Below are 17,844 nucleotides of genomic sequence, written 5' to 3' on the forward strand. Positions count from 1 at the left end.
CAGCTCTCGTCACCACCACAGCCCAGAGAGGGAGACAGACAGACTTTCCCCGTCATATCCCACACACTCCCCCTGCTACTCTCCCTCTCCCATCACATACCACCCCGGCACTCATTCACTAGATCTATCACTCACTCACAGATGTATTAATTACTATTCCATGGAGCTGATCAATCCTCTATTTTCCTCGTTCCAACATTCACATCATTGGCTCGCTCTCTCACGCACTCTCACAATGGCATCACCAGTACCAGTGAGAGGGAGCCATAGTTACACATTGAACTCAGAAAGCACATCAACCTTACATTTCCATCGTTAAAAAAAAATCCTAAAATCCGGCCAAGCTTTTGCTCCTATGAAACAGCTCAAGGCAGAGCGGGTGTATAAATAAATCAAGCACAATACACGGAGCTCAAGTAATGATCCATTGTGCTGTATAGTGTATTAGGCTGCAGTAGGCAGCATGTGTAGCCAGTCGTTAGCCTGTCCTGTGTAATCACTGGGGTTGAGAAAGAAAGTGGTGTGTGCGTGTGTGCGTGTGGTTGGCATCACACTGCAGATGAACACACAGCTGGGCCCCCTCCCGGCACCATGGCCCCTGTGGGCTGTCCCCCCTGCAGAGATGAGCGGGATAGGGAAGGGGGAGGAGAGAGGTATGAGGAATGGAGGGAGGAGAAAGGGAGGATGAGAGGGAGGGCTGCCAAAAGAAAGCAGTCGTCCTCCACCAAGTAGGTTCCCGGGGGCCAGAAGCATGCGGATGCGCACGCGCCCTGGAAAGTAGATGTCCCCAGTGCGCAAGAGGACAGGTCACCTCACTCCGAACAGGAGTGCGTGTCTGTGAGGACCACTAGGCCCCGGGGCCAGTGTGATTAGGTAAAGGAGAGAGAGGAGGGCTATCTGTTTCTGTGACAGAGTTGTAGAGGAATTAATTGACAGCTGTGACTGAGCAGAGCAGTGGGGATGAGGAGATAAAAGGGACCACTGATCACTTAGAGTGGAGGACAACATGGTGCAACTCAATCTTCTGCCCTGAGAAGGCTTTCATTGTCTTATAGTGGCAAACCAGACAAATGTTAAAGACACAGTTTTTCTGAGCTCATTAAGCAAGGTTGGTTAAGAGAGACACCCACCCACCCACCCACCCACCCACCCACCCACCCACCCACCCACACACCCACACACACAGTAATAATATAATATCTTACCTCCAGTAGACCAGGACAGCCAGTAGCATGATGAGGCAGAACAGAGTGAGCGCAGAGACCACCACCAGGGGGAGGATCCACTCCATCCTGCCCACCCCGGGGTGAGGGCTGCGGGTCATGTTGGACACACTGGTCCTGTCTGGAGGGGTGGGGGTGGAGGGATGGAGGTGGAGACTTACAAACAAAGCACTTCAACACATTCACATACAAAACACTTTAAAGCTTGAATCCTTAATCGAAACAAAAACAAAGTGGACACCCCGCCTCTGTTTTGGTAAAAAGCTGAGGGATTGGCCTGGAGAATATAACTCTTAAATACATAGACATAGCTATGGGTGCAAGGACTCACCATCCATGTGGATATCTTTATGTACATATTCTTTATCCCCTTACACTTGTGTCTATAAGGTAGTAGTTTTGGAATTGTTTGCTAGATTACTTGTTGGTTATTACTGCATTGTCGGAACTAGAAGCACAAGCATTTCGCTACACTCGCACTAACATCTGCTAACCATGTGTATGTGACAAATACAATTTGATTTGATTTGATACCATGATATCAACATGATAGTTTTTACCATGTTTTGAGGCTAGAGTGTGTTTGTTTACACTTACCTTGGTGACAAACATTTGAGTACATCAAGCATATATTGTGGGTTCTGTTGGGGTATGACAGAACTAAACTCATGAGGTATTTGAAGGACCACATGTCAGTCAATAGGAAAAATCCTTGTGCTCTTCGGTAAAATGTTTATTTTGGAGGACATTTCAGCAGAAATTTTGCAGGTAGGCGGGTTCAAGTCCCTAGTGAGACACCAAGGGAGAACGGAGGGGTGTATTGCGAGAGGAAATGGCAGAATGATGAGTTATTGGGAAAGATGGGTTGATCTGTGGCTGTCTGAAGGGGAATTGATGAGTGTTGGAATAATTATATATACACAAATGTACACTAAAAATGTTTGAGGTCCTCCATTCAGGGATGAGGCTGGGATGTTTTGCGTTTCTTATTTATGTTTTGTGGTTTGGTTTCATGCGGTGTGTGCTTGGCCCTGGTAGTTATGGGTGCGCATGGGCCTCCCGAGTGGCACAGCAGTCTAAGTCGTCCGGGCCAGGGGAGGGTTTGGCTGGCTGGGATTTCCTTGTCCCATCTCGCTCTAGTGACTCCATTGCGGCGGGCCGGGCACCTGCAAGCTGACCTCGATCGCCAGCTGTACGGTGTTTCCTCCGACACATTGGTGCGGATGGCTTCCGGGTTAAGCAAGGAAGAAGCAGTGCGGCTTGGCAGGGCCGTGTTTTGGAGGACGCATGGCTCTCGAATCTTGGTAAGTAAATCCTGTGTATATTTGGCCTTGTGTTTAAGGTTATTGTTCGTTCTGATGAAAGGTGAATTTGTCTCCCAGTACCTGTTGGGAAGCAGACTGAAACAGGTTTTCCTCTAGGATTTTGCCTGTGTTTAGCTCTATTCCGTTTTTTTTATTTATCCGAAACAATGACCAATGAGAAGGATACCCATAACATAATTCAGCCGCCACCATGCTTGAAAATATGAAGAGTTGTACTCAGTGGTGTGTTGTGTTGGATTTGCCCCAAACATAACACTTTGTATTCAGGGCATAAAGTGCATTTCTTTGCCACATTTTTTGCAGTTTTACTTTAGCGCCTTTTTGCAAACAGGATCCGAGTTTTGGAATATTTTGTATTCTTTAGAGGCTTCCTTCTTTTCACGCTGTCATTTAGGTTAGTATTGTGGAGTAACTACAATGTTGTTTATCCATCCTCAGTTTTCTCCCATTACAGCCATTAATCGTTGTGACTGTTTTAAAGTAAAACCTTTTTTTATAATAATAATAATAACTCGTATTTATAAGTTATATTCTTCAAGAATCAATGGGTACATACTGTATATATATCGTTAAATCCCAAAATCATAATTAAGTCCAAAAATGGTTGTAGCAATTAAGGATTTTAGCTTTAACACACATACCAATTCAATACATAAATAACACTACAACACACAAAACACAACAAACACTTTCACACAAAACACAAATCCACCTGAGATTATTCCGACTATTTGGGCCACTCCGGGATACCTCAGCCATCAAACAACCAGTTCCACTTGAGGACAAAAAATGAGTCCAGCTCTACTTAAAAAAAATATATATATAATCTATATTCATACATTTACAGACAATTTGAGTGAGTCGGACTCATCAGGGGGGTAAAGTGACGAGGTTTTACCATTCAGGCCGGGGGCACGACTCAACTAAATGGATCCGTTCATTTAGAAGGAATAAGCAAATGTATGAAGGAGCATCCACAAACACATTGTTATTCATCAAACAAATACTCTGGTTACTACGTTCACTGTTTTCTCCCTGGCAGGAAGTCAGGCAAGCAGGCAGTTTGTTCCTGAAATATGCCTCAGAGAATGTCCCAAACTTAATGGCCCCCAGGCTAGGTAATGGCCCCTCAGGCTGTAGAATAGTTCCATTACTTTCTCTAGGGCTCTCTGGGTGGTATTATAGGTAGCACTCAGAAATTGAGCTATTTATCTCTGGCTATAATATAGCATTGCCACATACTGAAGCAGGAGCTGATTCCAAGGCTAATGTTTCAAATGTGCCCCTGCCTGTCTCATATTTACTGTTGATATGCACATCTATAATAACACAGGCAGTTTAATATGACAAGCTGCAGAAGGGAGAAGTGGGATCCAGAAAACTAAAATGACATTATACATGTCTAAATATGGTGAAGAATATCTCAAGTGCTAAAAAGAGGATTATAAACTTGGTGGTTCGAGCTCTGAATGCTGATTGGCTGACAGCCATGGTATTTCAGACGGTAGAGCAGGGGTATGACAAAACATGTATTTTTACTGCTCTAATTACGTTGGTAACAAGTTTATAATAGCAATAAGGCACATCAGGGGTTGGTGATATATTTTCAATATACCACGGCTAAGAGCTGTATTCCAGGCACTCTGCTTTGCGTCATGCAAATAACTGCCCTTAGCAGTGGTATATTGGCCATATACCACTCCCCCTTGGGTCTTATTGCTTAAATCTGCCCCTTGTTCCAAAGATTGGGCTATACAGAGAGTTCTACTCACCAGTGTGGACAGAGAAAGGCCAAAGGCTCTTCTCTTCCCCCGTAGTCTTTGAGGAGCGTGTTGGGCTCTGGGGAATCTGTATCTCTCTCTCTTCTGTGTCATTCTTTGGCTCCACAGTGGGCCCTGTGTTACTGTCCACTCTGACTAGTTGGTCCTCCCCTCCACTTATTGGCACTGTGGTGTTAGCAACAGGCTCTCCCTGCCCCTGTCCTTTCTCTTTGGCTGTGGCTGTGGGGGTGAGGGCGGAAATGGGCTCTTTGACCACAGTGTCATTTAGATGCATCTCCACCTCATCAGGCGTTGTCTTGTTATTCTTCTTCCTCCTCCTGTCGTCTTCCCCTTCATCCTCCTCTCCCTCTCCCTCCTCCGCCTCGTTCTCCCTGTCCACCCCCGCCTCTTTCTCCTCAGTGGGGGTGTCCATGTCAGAACCACCCTGAGGGGCTGTGGGGGGCTCGGGGGAGACCTGGGGCTGGGCAGGCTGGCGGCTGGGACCCGGGCCGGGGTTTGACCCAGGGCTGGCTGCAGGGGCCTGGGTGGGCCAGAGAGAGCCAGGCAGGGAGGAGATGACCCCTCCGCTGAAGCCCAGGCCGGCCAGAAGGGTGCTGGTTACCACCGATGCTACCGTGGCCTGACTGCCGCTGGACGAGGGGCCCATGCCCCCTGTAGCCATAGAGACGAAGGAGAAGGGGAGGCCAGAGGAGGTCCAGGTAGAGGATCCGGAGCTTATGGGAGCCATGTCTGCCGAGGAGGCTGGGGAGACAGTGGGCTGGGGGAGGGATGGAGAGACACAGAGAGCGTGAGAGACAGAGACACACAGAGAGAGAGGGATACAGAGAGCGAGAGAGAGAGAGAGAGAGAGAGAGAGAGAGAGAGAGAGAGAGAGAGAGAGAGAGAGAGAGAGAGAGAGAGAGAGAGAGATAGTCAGTATCACATCATATCAAATCATGCTGGCACATCACAAAATAAATGACTATGTCGCCATCGTCTGGACAACACAAATGATGTCCACTTCCCTCACCATTCCAGTTTTCACTATCCGTGTTCCCTCAAATATCCTGGTGGTGTTAGCTGGAATAGCAAACAGAGGAAAACGTTAGACATGCATTTGAAACAAAGACAAGTGTCTGCTGTTAGTATTAAAGTAACTCTAATCATTTTGAAGGTCAAGATTATTTGGAGGTTAGGATTATGTGACTCCATTCATAGGGCTCTACTGTATACGCTGTGGTATGGTGTGTGGTGTGATTACCTCTGAAGAGCAGTGTCTGGCTGAAGTCACTGCGTAGGTCTCTCTGGCACACCGCCTGGACTCTGAACAGATACAGGATGTCTGGAGACACGTGGGTTATCACCGCCTTCTGTAAATTGATCACAGCGAGAGAGAGAGAGAGAGAGAGAGACGAGAGAGTCAAGAAGACAGACTGCCACTGAGACCTGTAGATATGGGCTAGCCACACTACAGTACATCAAAGGCCTAAGGAAACAATTCACATCTGATTTACAATCCGTGAGTGTCAATACCGGCAGCTCACAGCCATGTTAGGGATCTATGGCATCTGCTTTATCCTCACCTAACCCTACCCCTCTTTGTGTCCTCACGTACCCCTCACTGTGTCCTTAAGACCGCAAGGCCCTCCAGCGGGTGGTGAAGACGGCCCAGTAGCTCACTGGGACCGTGCTCCCAACCATCAAGGACATCTACTCGAAGCAGCATCGTCAAGGAACCCACACCCCAGCCACAAGCTGTTCACAACCTTACAGTCGGGCAGACAGTATCGGAGCATGAGGTCTGATACCAACGGACTCAGAGGCAGTTTCTATCCACAAGCCATTAGACTGCTGAACACTTGAAGGGGACTGACCACCTGCTCTGATTCTCCGCACCTTAGCACACATGCACTCAAGCGCACGCTTGCACACGCGCGTGCAAACACACACACATTCATGCTACACATCACACACACACACACACACATCACAACTGCTGCTACCAGACTCTAATTACACAGCTCAGTTTATATACTTGACCCCCCTTCCCCAATACACATGTAAAAATTGGACAATAAATTGTGCCTTCCTGTATTATACTTATGCTAAAATGTTTATTCTATTCTACTGAGCCATTTACTTTATGTACGCTTTCTTACCTTCTATTATTTCTTAATGTTGTTGCGTTGTGGAGAAGGGAGCACTTCGTTGGACGATGTATACCAACGCGTTTCCCCGCACATACGACTAATAAAAGCCTGAAACTGAAACGTACCTATCCCTCACTGTCTGACGCAGCAGAAGCCATTCTGGTTCAAGTTAATTCTATTAGAGATGGTCTCCAGAATGGAAGGTTATTGCATTGGCCGAAGGGGAGATGAGAGAAGGGGGAAGTGAAACTAAGGGCTTGAGTGGTTTTCAATTGATTCAATTGTGATTGCAGGAAGCCTGCGGGTCCCTGATGTGACCCTGATAAGGGGGGTCCGGCTACGGAGATTGAAAATAAAAATGAAAATGAAGTGGGCAGAGAATAGAAAGAGGGGGCTGACGAGAGGGAGGAGAAGGAGGGACTTGGCAAAGGAAGAGAGAGAGAGAGAGAGAGAGAGAGAGAGAGAGAGAGAGAGAGAGAGAGAGAGAGAGAGAGAGAGAGAGAGAGAGAGAGAGAGAGAGAGAGAGAGAGAGAGAGAGAAAGAGAGAGAGAGAGAGAGAGAGAGAGAGAGAGAGAGAGAGAGAGAGAGAGAGAGAGAGAGAGAGAGATGGTGGTGATTGAGTGTAGCCAAAGAGAGATCGATATCAAGGAAATGTCGTCTCTCTTCAGACAGCGTCTCTCCTGCTGTGTATGTTTATTTAAATGAAATGATCGTTCAAAGCCTCCTCTGTCTGGCCTCATCTCAAAATGTATTTTTAGAGGATGAAAGACATCAGAGTTGGGCGCTTTCGTCTCCATTTGGCACGTCTAAATAATCAACACATCCAAGTAACTAATGTGAGGGCAGGAAATATATCAACAAGCAGACTGCCATGATGTCTTTAAATATAAAAAACATGACTTCACCCAGTTCACAGATTATAGTCACCGTATCAGACTCTCACCTCTCACTGACACTGGAGGGAGTTGAGCCCACCAACAGACACATCACAGTGGGAGTCATCAGTGCTGTGTGTGTGAGACAGGCTTGGAGCGTTTATTTCCAGCCAGGTGACTGTGAGGTGAGCCAGGTGAGTTGCTCCTGGTCAGATCACATGATTAGTGAAAATTCCTGGTCCTGAGTATGGCAGCTGAATAGTTTCTTACCGGGGGAAAACTATTTTCTTGTTAGCTGCAACAGTGTTGTGTATCTGTGTCTCACCATGTTCTGGTCCCCAGTCTTGGTGAAGGTCTTCTCGTAGGCCACATCACTCTTCACCCAGCTGTAGGAGACCATGAAGCTGGTGATAGGCGGGTGGTAAACCATGAGCGGGCGTTGCCAGCTCACCACCAGGGCAGTGCCATTCAGAGGCTGGATCTTCATGTTGACCGGGGCACTGCTACAGACTGGTGAGGAAGGGAGAGGGACGGAGGGGGGAAGAATGAGGAGAGGGATGGATTGAGAGAGGAGAGAGGAGAAAAAAGGTAAGCCAATGAGTCATAAGTCACATCAAAACCACCCTGGGTGGAAGAGAATAGAAGAGAGAAGGATATAATAAGAGGGGGGAGAGAGAGAGAGAGAGAGAGAGAGAGAGAGAGAGAGAGAGAGAGAGAGAGAGAGAGAGAGAGAGAGAAGAGAGAGAGAGAGAGATATATAAGAAGAGGGAAGAGGAGAGAGAGAGATAAGAAGAGGGGAGAGAGAGAGATAGAAAGAAGAGGGGAGAGAGAGAGAGAGAGAGAGAGAGAGAGAGAGAGAGAGAGAGAGAGAGAAATATAAGAAGAGGAGAGAGAGATATAAAGAAGAGGGAGAGAGATATATATAAGAAGAGGATAAGAAGAGAGGGAGAGAGAGAGATATATAAGAAGAGGGAGAGATGAGAGAGAGAGAGAGAGATATATAAGAAGAGGGAGAGAGAGAGAAGAGGGGAGAGAGAGAGATATATAAGAAGAGGATAGAAGAGAGAGAGATAAAAGAAGAGGGAGAGAGAGAGATATATAAGAAGAGGGGAGAGAGAGAGATATATAAGAAGAGGGGAGAGAGAGATATATATAAGAAGAGGGATGAGAGAGAGAGAGAGAGATAAGAAGAGGGGGAGAGAGAGAGAGAGATAAGAAGAGGAGAGAGAGAGAGAGATAAAATAAGAGGGGAGAGAGAGAGAGAAATATAAGAAGAGGATAGAAGAGAGAGAGATAAAAGAAGATGGGAGAGAGAGTGATATATATAAGAAGAGGATAGAAGAGAGAGAGATAAAAGAAGAGGGGAGAGAGAGAGAGAGATATATATATAAGAAGAGGGGAGAGAGATATATAAGAAGAGGGGAGAGAGAGAGATATATAAGAAGAGGATAGAAGAGAGAGAGATAAAAGAAGAGGGGAGAGAGAGAGAGAGATATATATATAAGAAGAGGGGAGAGAGATATATAAGAAGAGGGGAGAGAGAGAGATATATAAGAAGAGGGGAGAGAGAGATATATATAAGAAGAGGGAGAGAGATATATAAGAAGAGGGGTGAGAGATATATATAAGAAGAGGGGAGAGATATATATAAGAAGAGGGGATATATAAGAGAGAGAGAGATATATAAGAAGAGGGGAGAGAGAGAGATATATAAGAAGAGGGGAGAGAGATATATAAGAAGAGGGGAGAGAGAGAGATATATAAGAAGAGGGGAGAGAGAGATATATAAGAAGAGGGGAGAGAGAGAGATATATAAGAAGAGGGGAGAGAGATATATAAGAAGAGGGGAGAGAGAGAGATATATAAGAAGAGGGGAGAGAGATATATAAGAAGAGGGGAGAGAGAGATATATAAGAAGAGGAGAGAGATATATAAGAAGAGATATATAAGAAGAGGGGAGAGAGAGAGAGAGATATATAAGAAGAGGGGAGAGAGATATATAAGAAGAGGGGAGAGAGAGAGATATATAAGAAGAGGGGAGAGAGAGAGATATATAAGAAGAGGGGAGAGAGAGAGATATATAAGAAGAGGAGAGAGAGAGAGATATATAAGAAGAGGGGAGAGAGAGAGATATATAAGAAGAGGGGAGAGAGAGAGAGAGAGATATATAAGAAGAGGGAGAGAGAGATATATAAGAAGAGGGAGAGAGAGAGATATATAAGAAGAGGGAGAGAGAGAGAGATATATAAGAAGAGGGGAGAGAGAGAGATATATAAGAAGAGGGGAGAGAGAGAGATATATAAGAAGAGGGAGAGAGAGATATATAAGAAGAGAGAGATATATAAGAAGAGGAGAGAGAGATATATAAGAAGAGGGAGAGAGAGAGATATATAAGAAGAGGGAGAGAGAGATATATATAAGAAGAGGAGAGAGAGAGATATATAAGAAGAGGGGAGAGAGAGATATATAAGAAGAGGGAGAGAGAGATATATAAGAAGAGGGGAGAGAGAGAGATATATAAGAAGAGGGGAGAGAGAGAGATATATAAGAAGGGAGGAGAGAGAGAGAGAGATATATAAGAAGAGGAGGGAGAGAGAGAGATATATAAGAAGAGGGGAGAGAGAGAGATATATAAGAAGAGGGGAGAGAGAGAGATATATAAGAAGAGGGGAGAGAGAGATATATAAGAAGAGGGGAGAGAGAGAGATATATAAGAAGAGGGGAGAGAGAGAGATATATAAGAAGAGGGGAGAGAGAGAGATATATAAGAAGAGGGAGAGAGAGAGATATATAAGAAGAGGGGAGAGAGAGAGATATATAAGAAGAGGGAGAGAGAAGAGATATATATAAGAAGAGGGGAGAGAGAGAGAGATATATAAGAAGAGGGAGAGAGAGAGATATATAAGAAGAGGGAGAGAGAGAGATATATAAGAAGAGGGGAGAGAGAGAAGATATATAAGAAGAGGGGAGAGAGAGAGATATATAAGAAGAGGGGAGAGAGAGATATATAAGAAGAGGATAGAAGAGAGAGAGACAAAAGAAGAGCGGAGAGAGAGAGATGTAAGAAGAGCGGAGAGAGAGAGAGAGAGAGATAAGAAGAAGATAGAAGAGAGAGAGATAAAAGAAGAGCGGAGAGAGAGAGAGATGTAAGAAGAGGGGAGAGAGAGAGAGATATATAAGAAGAGGGGAGAGAGAGAGAGAGATAAGAAGAGGATAGAAGAGAGAGAGATAAAAGAAGAGCGGAGAGAGAGAGAGATGCAAGAAGAGGGGAGAGAGAGAGAGATATATAAGAAGAGGGGAGAGAGAGAGAGATATATAAGAAGAGGGGAGAGAGATATATATATAAGAAGAAGATAGAAGAGAGAGAGATAAAAGAAGAGCGGAGAGAGAGAGCGAGAGAGATGTAAGAAGAGGGGAGAGAGAGATATATATATAAGAGGATAGAAGAGAGAGAGATAAAAGAAGAGCGGAGAGAGAGAGAGAGAGAGATGTAAGAAGAGGGGAGAGAGATATATATATAAAAGAGGATAGAAGAGAGAGAGATAAAAGAAGAACGGAGAGAGAGAGAGATGTAAGAAGAGGTGAGAGAGAGAGAGAGCCTTGCAGGGCTTGTTTTTCTTACAAATGAAGCAATGGTGACACCGACAAACAAACAGGTAAAAATAGAAGGCCTTGCTCGGAGCGGCGGACTGCTGGCTGTGTTCACATCATAGCAGTCCGATCTGATGATGGCAAGCGGTGTGTGTGTGTGTGTGTGGTTCTTATCACTTTATCGGGACGTAAAATCCCAAAAAGGTCCCACAAGGATAGTAAAACATGGAATTTCCCACATCCCCATGAGGACAAAGGACAGTGGTGGAAAAAGTAAAAGTGAAAGTCACCCAGTAAAATACTTCTTGAGTAAAAGTCTAAAAGTATATGGTTTTAAATATACTTAAGTATCAAAAGTAAATGTAATTGCTAAAATATACTTTATTATCAAAAGTAATAGTATGAATCATTTCAAATTCATTATATTAAGCAAACCAGATGGCACCATTGTCTTGTTTTTAAATGTATGGATAGCCAGGGGCACACTCCAACACTCAGACATAGGGCGTGTTCGTAAATTCGCTCTGTCTATATACTCCGATTTCAGAGCCCTCTCGTCTGAGTGTGCCAGAGGGCAGAATAACAGATTCATTTATGAACACTCAACACTCCTTGAATATGGCCAGTGTCAGTAAACATCTGCAAAAAAAAGTGTCATTCAATTGTTGTCAGCAGCACAGTTACAGTCTGGATAACATGAAATTGAAAATAACCAACTCAAGAGTAAAACGGTCAGAGTGAGGTGTTCCCTCATTTGTGTCTGGAAGTAGCTAGCAAGTTAGCCAATGATAGCTTCGGTGCTTGACTATTGTTGTGAGCGCAGAACGCTTGAATGAACCCTACTCCTTGGCCAGAGCATCCAGTGTGCGCTCTGAACGCTCCGAGAGCGATACGAATTAATAATCTGACAACTCTCTGAATTTAAAAAATTCTCGGAGCGCCAGATTGAATTGACGAACACACCTGTAATTTACAGCATTTGTGTTTAGTGAATCCAACAGATCAGATGCAGTAGGGATGACTAGTACGGATGTGTGAATTGAAAAATGTTCCTGTCCTGATAAATCCTTCAAAATGTAACGAGTACTTTTGGGTGTCAGAGAAAATGTATGGAGTAGAAAGTACATTATTTTCTTTAGGAATGTAGTGAAATAAAAATAAAAAGATGTCAAAAATATAATAATATAAGTAAAGTACAGAAACACAAAAAAAACGACTTATGTAGTACTTTAAAGTATTTTTACTTAAGTACTTTACACCAATGCTATTTTTAAACTTAAGGGCTAGGTTTAGGGTTACAATTCGAGTGAGGGTTCTAATTAGGGTTAAGGAAATGGGTTAGTGGTTAGGTTCATGGTTAGGGGGTTGTGTGTGTGTTTGTGTGCGTGCGTTTGTATGCATGCGTGTGTGGGTTACAGGCAGGCAGCCTGAGGAGTAGCTCAATATTTTATTACTGTCTGACTGCTGACTCATCCAGCTGTTGGTTTCCTGAGGAGTAGCTTCAAACAGACTGAAATAACACATAAGCTTATAAAGACACTAGCCCCAGGCCTCAACACACAGGGCTCTGGCATAGTCCAACCAACCCGTCTCTGGGGTACTGGATGGAGGGATGGAAGGAGGAGGGATGGAAGAAGGAGGGATGGAAGGAGGAGGGATGGAAGAAGGAGGGATGGAAGGAGGACGGGTGGAAGAAGGAGGGATGGAAGGAGGAGGGATGGAAGAAGGAGGGATGGAAGGAGGAGGGATGGAAGGAGGACGGGTGGAAGAAGGAGGGATGGAAGGAGGAGGGATGGAAGAAGGAGGGATAGTGAGATGGAGGGGTGGAGATAGATAGATAGATAGATAGATAGATAGATAGATAGATAGATAGATAGATAGTTGGAGCCATGGAGAGATGGAGGAATGGAGAGATGGATGGGTGGAGGAATAAAGAGATGGATGGAGAGACCCGTGACTGTAGACTGGAGGAGGACAACACACATCTATAGACTGCCTCCTCATTCATGTTCCTTTTCATGAGGAGGCTTCCCGAGCCACAAGAGCCATAACTACTTATCTGGCTGAAATAAAACCATATTACATGAGAAATTGAACATCATGACACATATTCTGAGCGGTACAAGTTGGATAACACAAGGCTTGGTTTTCAATGGCTGCAACAGTGAGACCAAGAGGCATAAATACAGATTCAAAAGAAGTAGTACACACATTCAGAATCACTCAAGGGGAGCCACTATTACACTGACGGTAAGGCAAGCTGTCTATTCTATAACCATTGCCATTTCCTGTGTATGAAGGAATCCTTGAGCAGTACTATACATAACCTCAAGGTGGTGCTGTAGGCCACAGTATGGGCACTGGACAGGGATCTAATATCATTATGTGTTTTATTGAGGGTGTGTCTGTCTGAGATTTCTCCCTTTTTCCACTACAGATAAAATGATATGAAAGAGGTGTGAATAGTCAGGTTTATTCAACAAATGCATTTTTTTGGGCAAAAAATGACAACATTGCGGCATGTGTAATGGAAACGGCAGCTATACGAGAAGTGTTCTAGAGGTCGACACTGTTTTTATCTGTTTAACGGGGTGGATTGTTTTGTATTGCGACAAATGATGATGGAAACAGAGTTTAAAAAAATAAAAATAATGCTTGATTCCAGAATAATGATTGCAGAATAAAGGTACATGATGTCATACCGTAACTATAAAGCCCCACTCCACATTTCATTCTAAATACCTACTGGTCGCTAAATCCATTTTTATTATATTTTAAACTCGGCTCTAAAAAAAAAAACATTTCTTTGCAAGACAAGGATTGACTTGACTTTCAAGAATCCCTGAAACGCTTTGCCTTGCTTGGCTTTTCTGGTTGGCTGGCTGGGTGGAAGTTTCACCATCCAATTATTTCAGGTCTACAGGAGTGCAAGTTTCCCCATGGCACGGTCCGTGGTGATATTATTAGAATATGGAAAATATGAGTCTGTTCTTGTATTCTATCCGTGCTGGCTTTTGCAGACTTCCTGAGATATGAAGCAGATAAGTGGGAACAGCCATACAGGATGCTGTCAATTTGCCTGAGTTAATGTTTTTAAAATGTATTTTATAGGTGTGAAGCCATTACTTCCAGCTGGTTTTGTCAGACCAATTGAAATGCGGTTCAATGGAAAAGCACCATAGCAGGTAAATGTCGCATCTATTTTGTAAGCAAACTTTCTAAATCACTGGGAACATATAATATATGAAATTGAGATGGGGGTGTGAGGGGGGGGAGAGAGAGAGAGAGAGAGAGAGAGAGAGAGAGAGAGAGAGAGAGAGAGAGAGAGAGAGAGAGAGAGAGAGAGAGAGAGAGAGAGAGAGAGAGAGAGGCATGCAGGGGAAGAGAAGGGAAGGAGAAGGCATAGCGAGTAGAGGTGGGGAGGATGAAAAAGAGATGGTTAGGTTGAGAAACACACTGTGACTGATGCCTAATGGAAGTCCTCTGTTACTGCTTCGAGAGCTCGACACTACACATGTCATTCACCAGTTGAGGGCATTATGACCCTCATCACCACCATAATCATCATTCACCGTATCATCCGCAAGCCAGAAAAGAGGGCACAGACACACATCTCTCCACATTCAGAGCAGAGGAGAGGAGAGAAGAGAGGAAGAAAGGAGAGGAGGAGAGGTGTTAAACGCAGAGAGCAGCTCCCTCATACTAAACCCTGTGTTCAGAGTCGTCTTATGAGAGCGAGGAGAGAGAAAATGGGACAAATGGAGGAGGAAATGGCGATAGAAAGAAGAGAGGAAGAGAGAGAAAAGAAGATAGAAATGGGAGGAGAGCGAAATGAGAGATACATTAATAATATAAAGAGAGAGAGAGAGAGAGAGAGAGAGAGAGAGAGAGAGAGAGAGAGAGAGAGAGAGAGAGAGAGAGAGAGAGAGAGAGAGAGAGAGAGAGAGAGAGAGAGACAGAGAGAGAGAGAGAGACGTTTGTTGGTCCAGGACTTGTTCCACCCATCCCCTCAACTGACATAATTGCCACAAAAGCAATTTCACAACTTAATTTGTATGGCTTTATTTTTAGTGTGCATATTAATGATGAATACTGCTGCAGCCCATTACAGCGCTAGCTCCCACTTCATCACAAGCGCACCTGATCAATTCTCTCTCCGAGCCACACTCAAAACAAAGAGAGAGCCCACGTTTAAAGAGGCAGGAGCCTTTCTGGATGGACGGACTCAAGCGTTTTTTTGCGGCGCCTCAACTCACAACGTTTGTGATGGAAAATAAAGCGAGAAAAAAAAGGACGTTATACAAAGAGAGAGAAAGGCAATACATAACTGAAAGTCTGTATGAGTGAGTATGAGTTAATACATGGTATGGAAAGGGACTGAGTGACAGAGTGAGAGCCAGTGTAAGGTCAGATCAGGTGTAGTGCGGTCCCTCTGGATGAGTCCGTAGTGCAGTGGGGGTCCGTCCCCAGGCTGTCAATCAGGCGTCTCTGACTGACTGACTGACTGACTGACTGACTGAGAAGAGTCTGTGTAGTGTGGTACCTCTGGATGCGTCCGTGGTGCCATCTGTACCCAGTCCCAGGTTGTCGGTCTGGTCCCTCTGCCAGGCATCTTTAACGGCAGACTTCAACACCTCCCGGTTGTCCAGGTCCTGGAGGGGTCTGTAGTTGTTTCTCAGGTATTCTACCGACTTCACATGGTCCTGCTGCTCCGTGGTGAAGATGGAGTAGAACGCCTCCAGCTAGACACAGAGAGAGAGGGAGCAAGAGAGAGAGATATATTCTTCGGTAAGGCATGAGCAGGTGTGTTTGCGCGTGTGTTGGGTGGAAGGGGTGTCCCTGAAGTAAAGGACATGAACGGGCTGCTGTTCCGCTCAACTGGCCCGAGGAGAGTGGAACATTTCAATGGGCCCAATTTGCTGACATGGATCGCTTTGACTGATTTCCTACAGAGCGCTGTAATGACTACACATTAAAGATCGGCTGGAATCATGGACACACAGAAAAATGAATTACAGATTCATAAGAGACCATCTGTAAATGCCATAAAACATCGCAGAACACAGCCAATACTTTCCATCCCCCTAACCAATACAGAACAAAGGATTTGTCCTCTGCTGCAAGTTTATGGACATATCTCGACCGGAGCTCTTCAAATATGTACTGTACACGCGAGGAAATAATATGTGGGTATGTCAATACACGTGTGTATAACCAAGTGTTGGACATACAGTACAAAGACATTAAACAGCCCTGGTTTGGTGCGTAATAGTCAACCTGGTGTCAGAGGGGATTTAAAAGCCTGCACCACCCTGGGTGCAAGTTTTGGTTCTTGTCCTAGCACTACACAGCTGATTCAAATAACCAGCCCATCGTCAAGATTAGATTATTTGAATCAGCTGTGTAGGGCAAAAAACTAAACGTGCACCCATAGGGGGCCCGAGGACAGAGTTTGGGATAGCCTGCTATAGAAAGTACAAGCCTATGGGAAAGAGTAGTTTTGGCTGCGACGGAGGTTACTGTATAGAGAAGGTTTTCAAGATGTTTGTAGGGGCTGTGCTTTGTGGTAATTTGGCCAGGTTCCGGTGGAGGTTTTCTATGCGGGCTAAACTGAAATGCAACACTTCAGTGTAGATCTGATCATGGACGTGGTGGCATTTCGGGGAAGCCCAAGAGCCATGCTTTCTTTGGACGGGTGGATTGAGGCTTTTGCTCAACGGAGAAGTAAATATATTTTTTTGATCTTAAAATCAATGTTGTCACAATGGCTTCTTGTTGAAGAGGCAGCTGCTAACGTTAGTTTGCTGTAGCTAGCAATTGTCTTCCTCCGTATCTGAATGAATTTGTGGCTATTTCTTACGATCTGGCAAAATAAGAGAGCTAGATTTTGTTTGTGTAATGCCATATGTCGATAACATAGCTAAGTTTGTCACTGGTATGGGCTAGTAAATATCCTAAACCTAGTCAGCTGGACGGTGATAGCTACAAGCTAAAACCGGGGAGAGAGGGAGGAGATAATTCACTTCCTGTTTAATCTAATCTGCTGTTAGCATGCTAATGTTCACTCAAATACTTATTTCCACATGTAATTGATCAAATTAGCTTTGTATTCTATAAAGATTGTAATTGTGTGAATATTGTAGAAAAATCATCACAGCCATTATCGATACTAAAAAGTGAAGTTCCACCTTCAGTTTACCATGTACAGTAGGCTACAGGCAATATGTTCCTCCACCATGTACAGTAGGCTACAGGCAATATGTTCCTCCACCATGTACAGTAGGTCACAGGCAATAAGTTCCTCCACCATGTACAGTAGACTACAGACAATAAGTTCCTCCACATTATACAGTAGGTTACAGGCAATAAGTTCCTCCACCATGTACAGTAGACTACAGGCAATAAGTTCCTCCACCATGTACAGTAGGCTACAGGCAATAAGTTCCTCCACCATGTACAGTAGACTACAGACAATATGTTCCTCCACATTGTACAGTAGGTTACAGGCAATAAGTTCCTCCACATTGTACAGTAGGTTACAGGCAATAAGTTCCTCCACCATGTACAGTAGACTACAGACAATATGTTCCTCCACCATGTACAGTAGGCTACAGGCAATATGTTCATCCACCATGTACAGTAGGCTACAGGCAATAAGTTCCTCCACCATGTACAGTAGACTACAGACAATATGTTCCTCCACCATGTACAGTAGGTTACAGGCAATACGTTCCTCCACCATGTACAGTAGACTACAGACAATATGTTCCTCCACCATGTACAGTAGGCTACAGACAATATGTTCCTCCACCATGTACAGTAGGTTACAGACAATATGTTCCTCCATGTACAGTAGGCTACAGACAATATGTTCCTCCACCATGTACAGTAGACTACAGGCAATATGTTCCTCCATCATA

The 17,844-nt window shown here is 44.5% G+C and overlaps 1 protein-coding gene across 2 annotated transcripts in view; it reads right to left on the reverse strand.

The window, feature by feature from the left end:
* Positions 1-17,844, reverse strand: part of LOC124003272 (receptor-type tyrosine-protein phosphatase gamma-like) — a 285,724-nt gene that overhangs the window by 31,191 nt on the left and 236,689 nt on the right. The window contains exons 8-13 of one of the 2 annotated variants that reach the window (XM_046311379.1): positions 15,468-15,666; positions 7,659-7,843; positions 5,570-5,675; positions 5,339-5,388; positions 4,321-5,086; positions 1,206-1,344 (exon numbers count right to left, since the gene is read on the reverse strand). In XM_046311379.1, coding sequence (XP_046167335.1) covers positions 1,206-1,344; positions 4,321-5,086; positions 5,339-5,388; positions 5,570-5,675; positions 7,659-7,843; positions 15,468-15,666 — 1,445 coding nt within the window. Of the gene's footprint in view, positions 1-1,205; positions 1,345-4,320; positions 5,087-5,338; positions 5,389-5,569; positions 5,679-7,658; positions 7,844-15,467; positions 15,667-17,844 lie in introns of both variants that reach the window. The other variant, XM_046311378.1, reaches the window with a different exon arrangement.

This window comes from Oncorhynchus gorbuscha, linkage group LG18 (genome assembly GCF_021184085.1).
Source record: "Oncorhynchus gorbuscha isolate QuinsamMale2020 ecotype Even-year linkage group LG18, OgorEven_v1.0, whole genome shotgun sequence".
Lineage (NCBI taxonomy): Eukaryota > Metazoa > Chordata > Actinopteri > Salmoniformes > Salmonidae > Oncorhynchus > Oncorhynchus gorbuscha.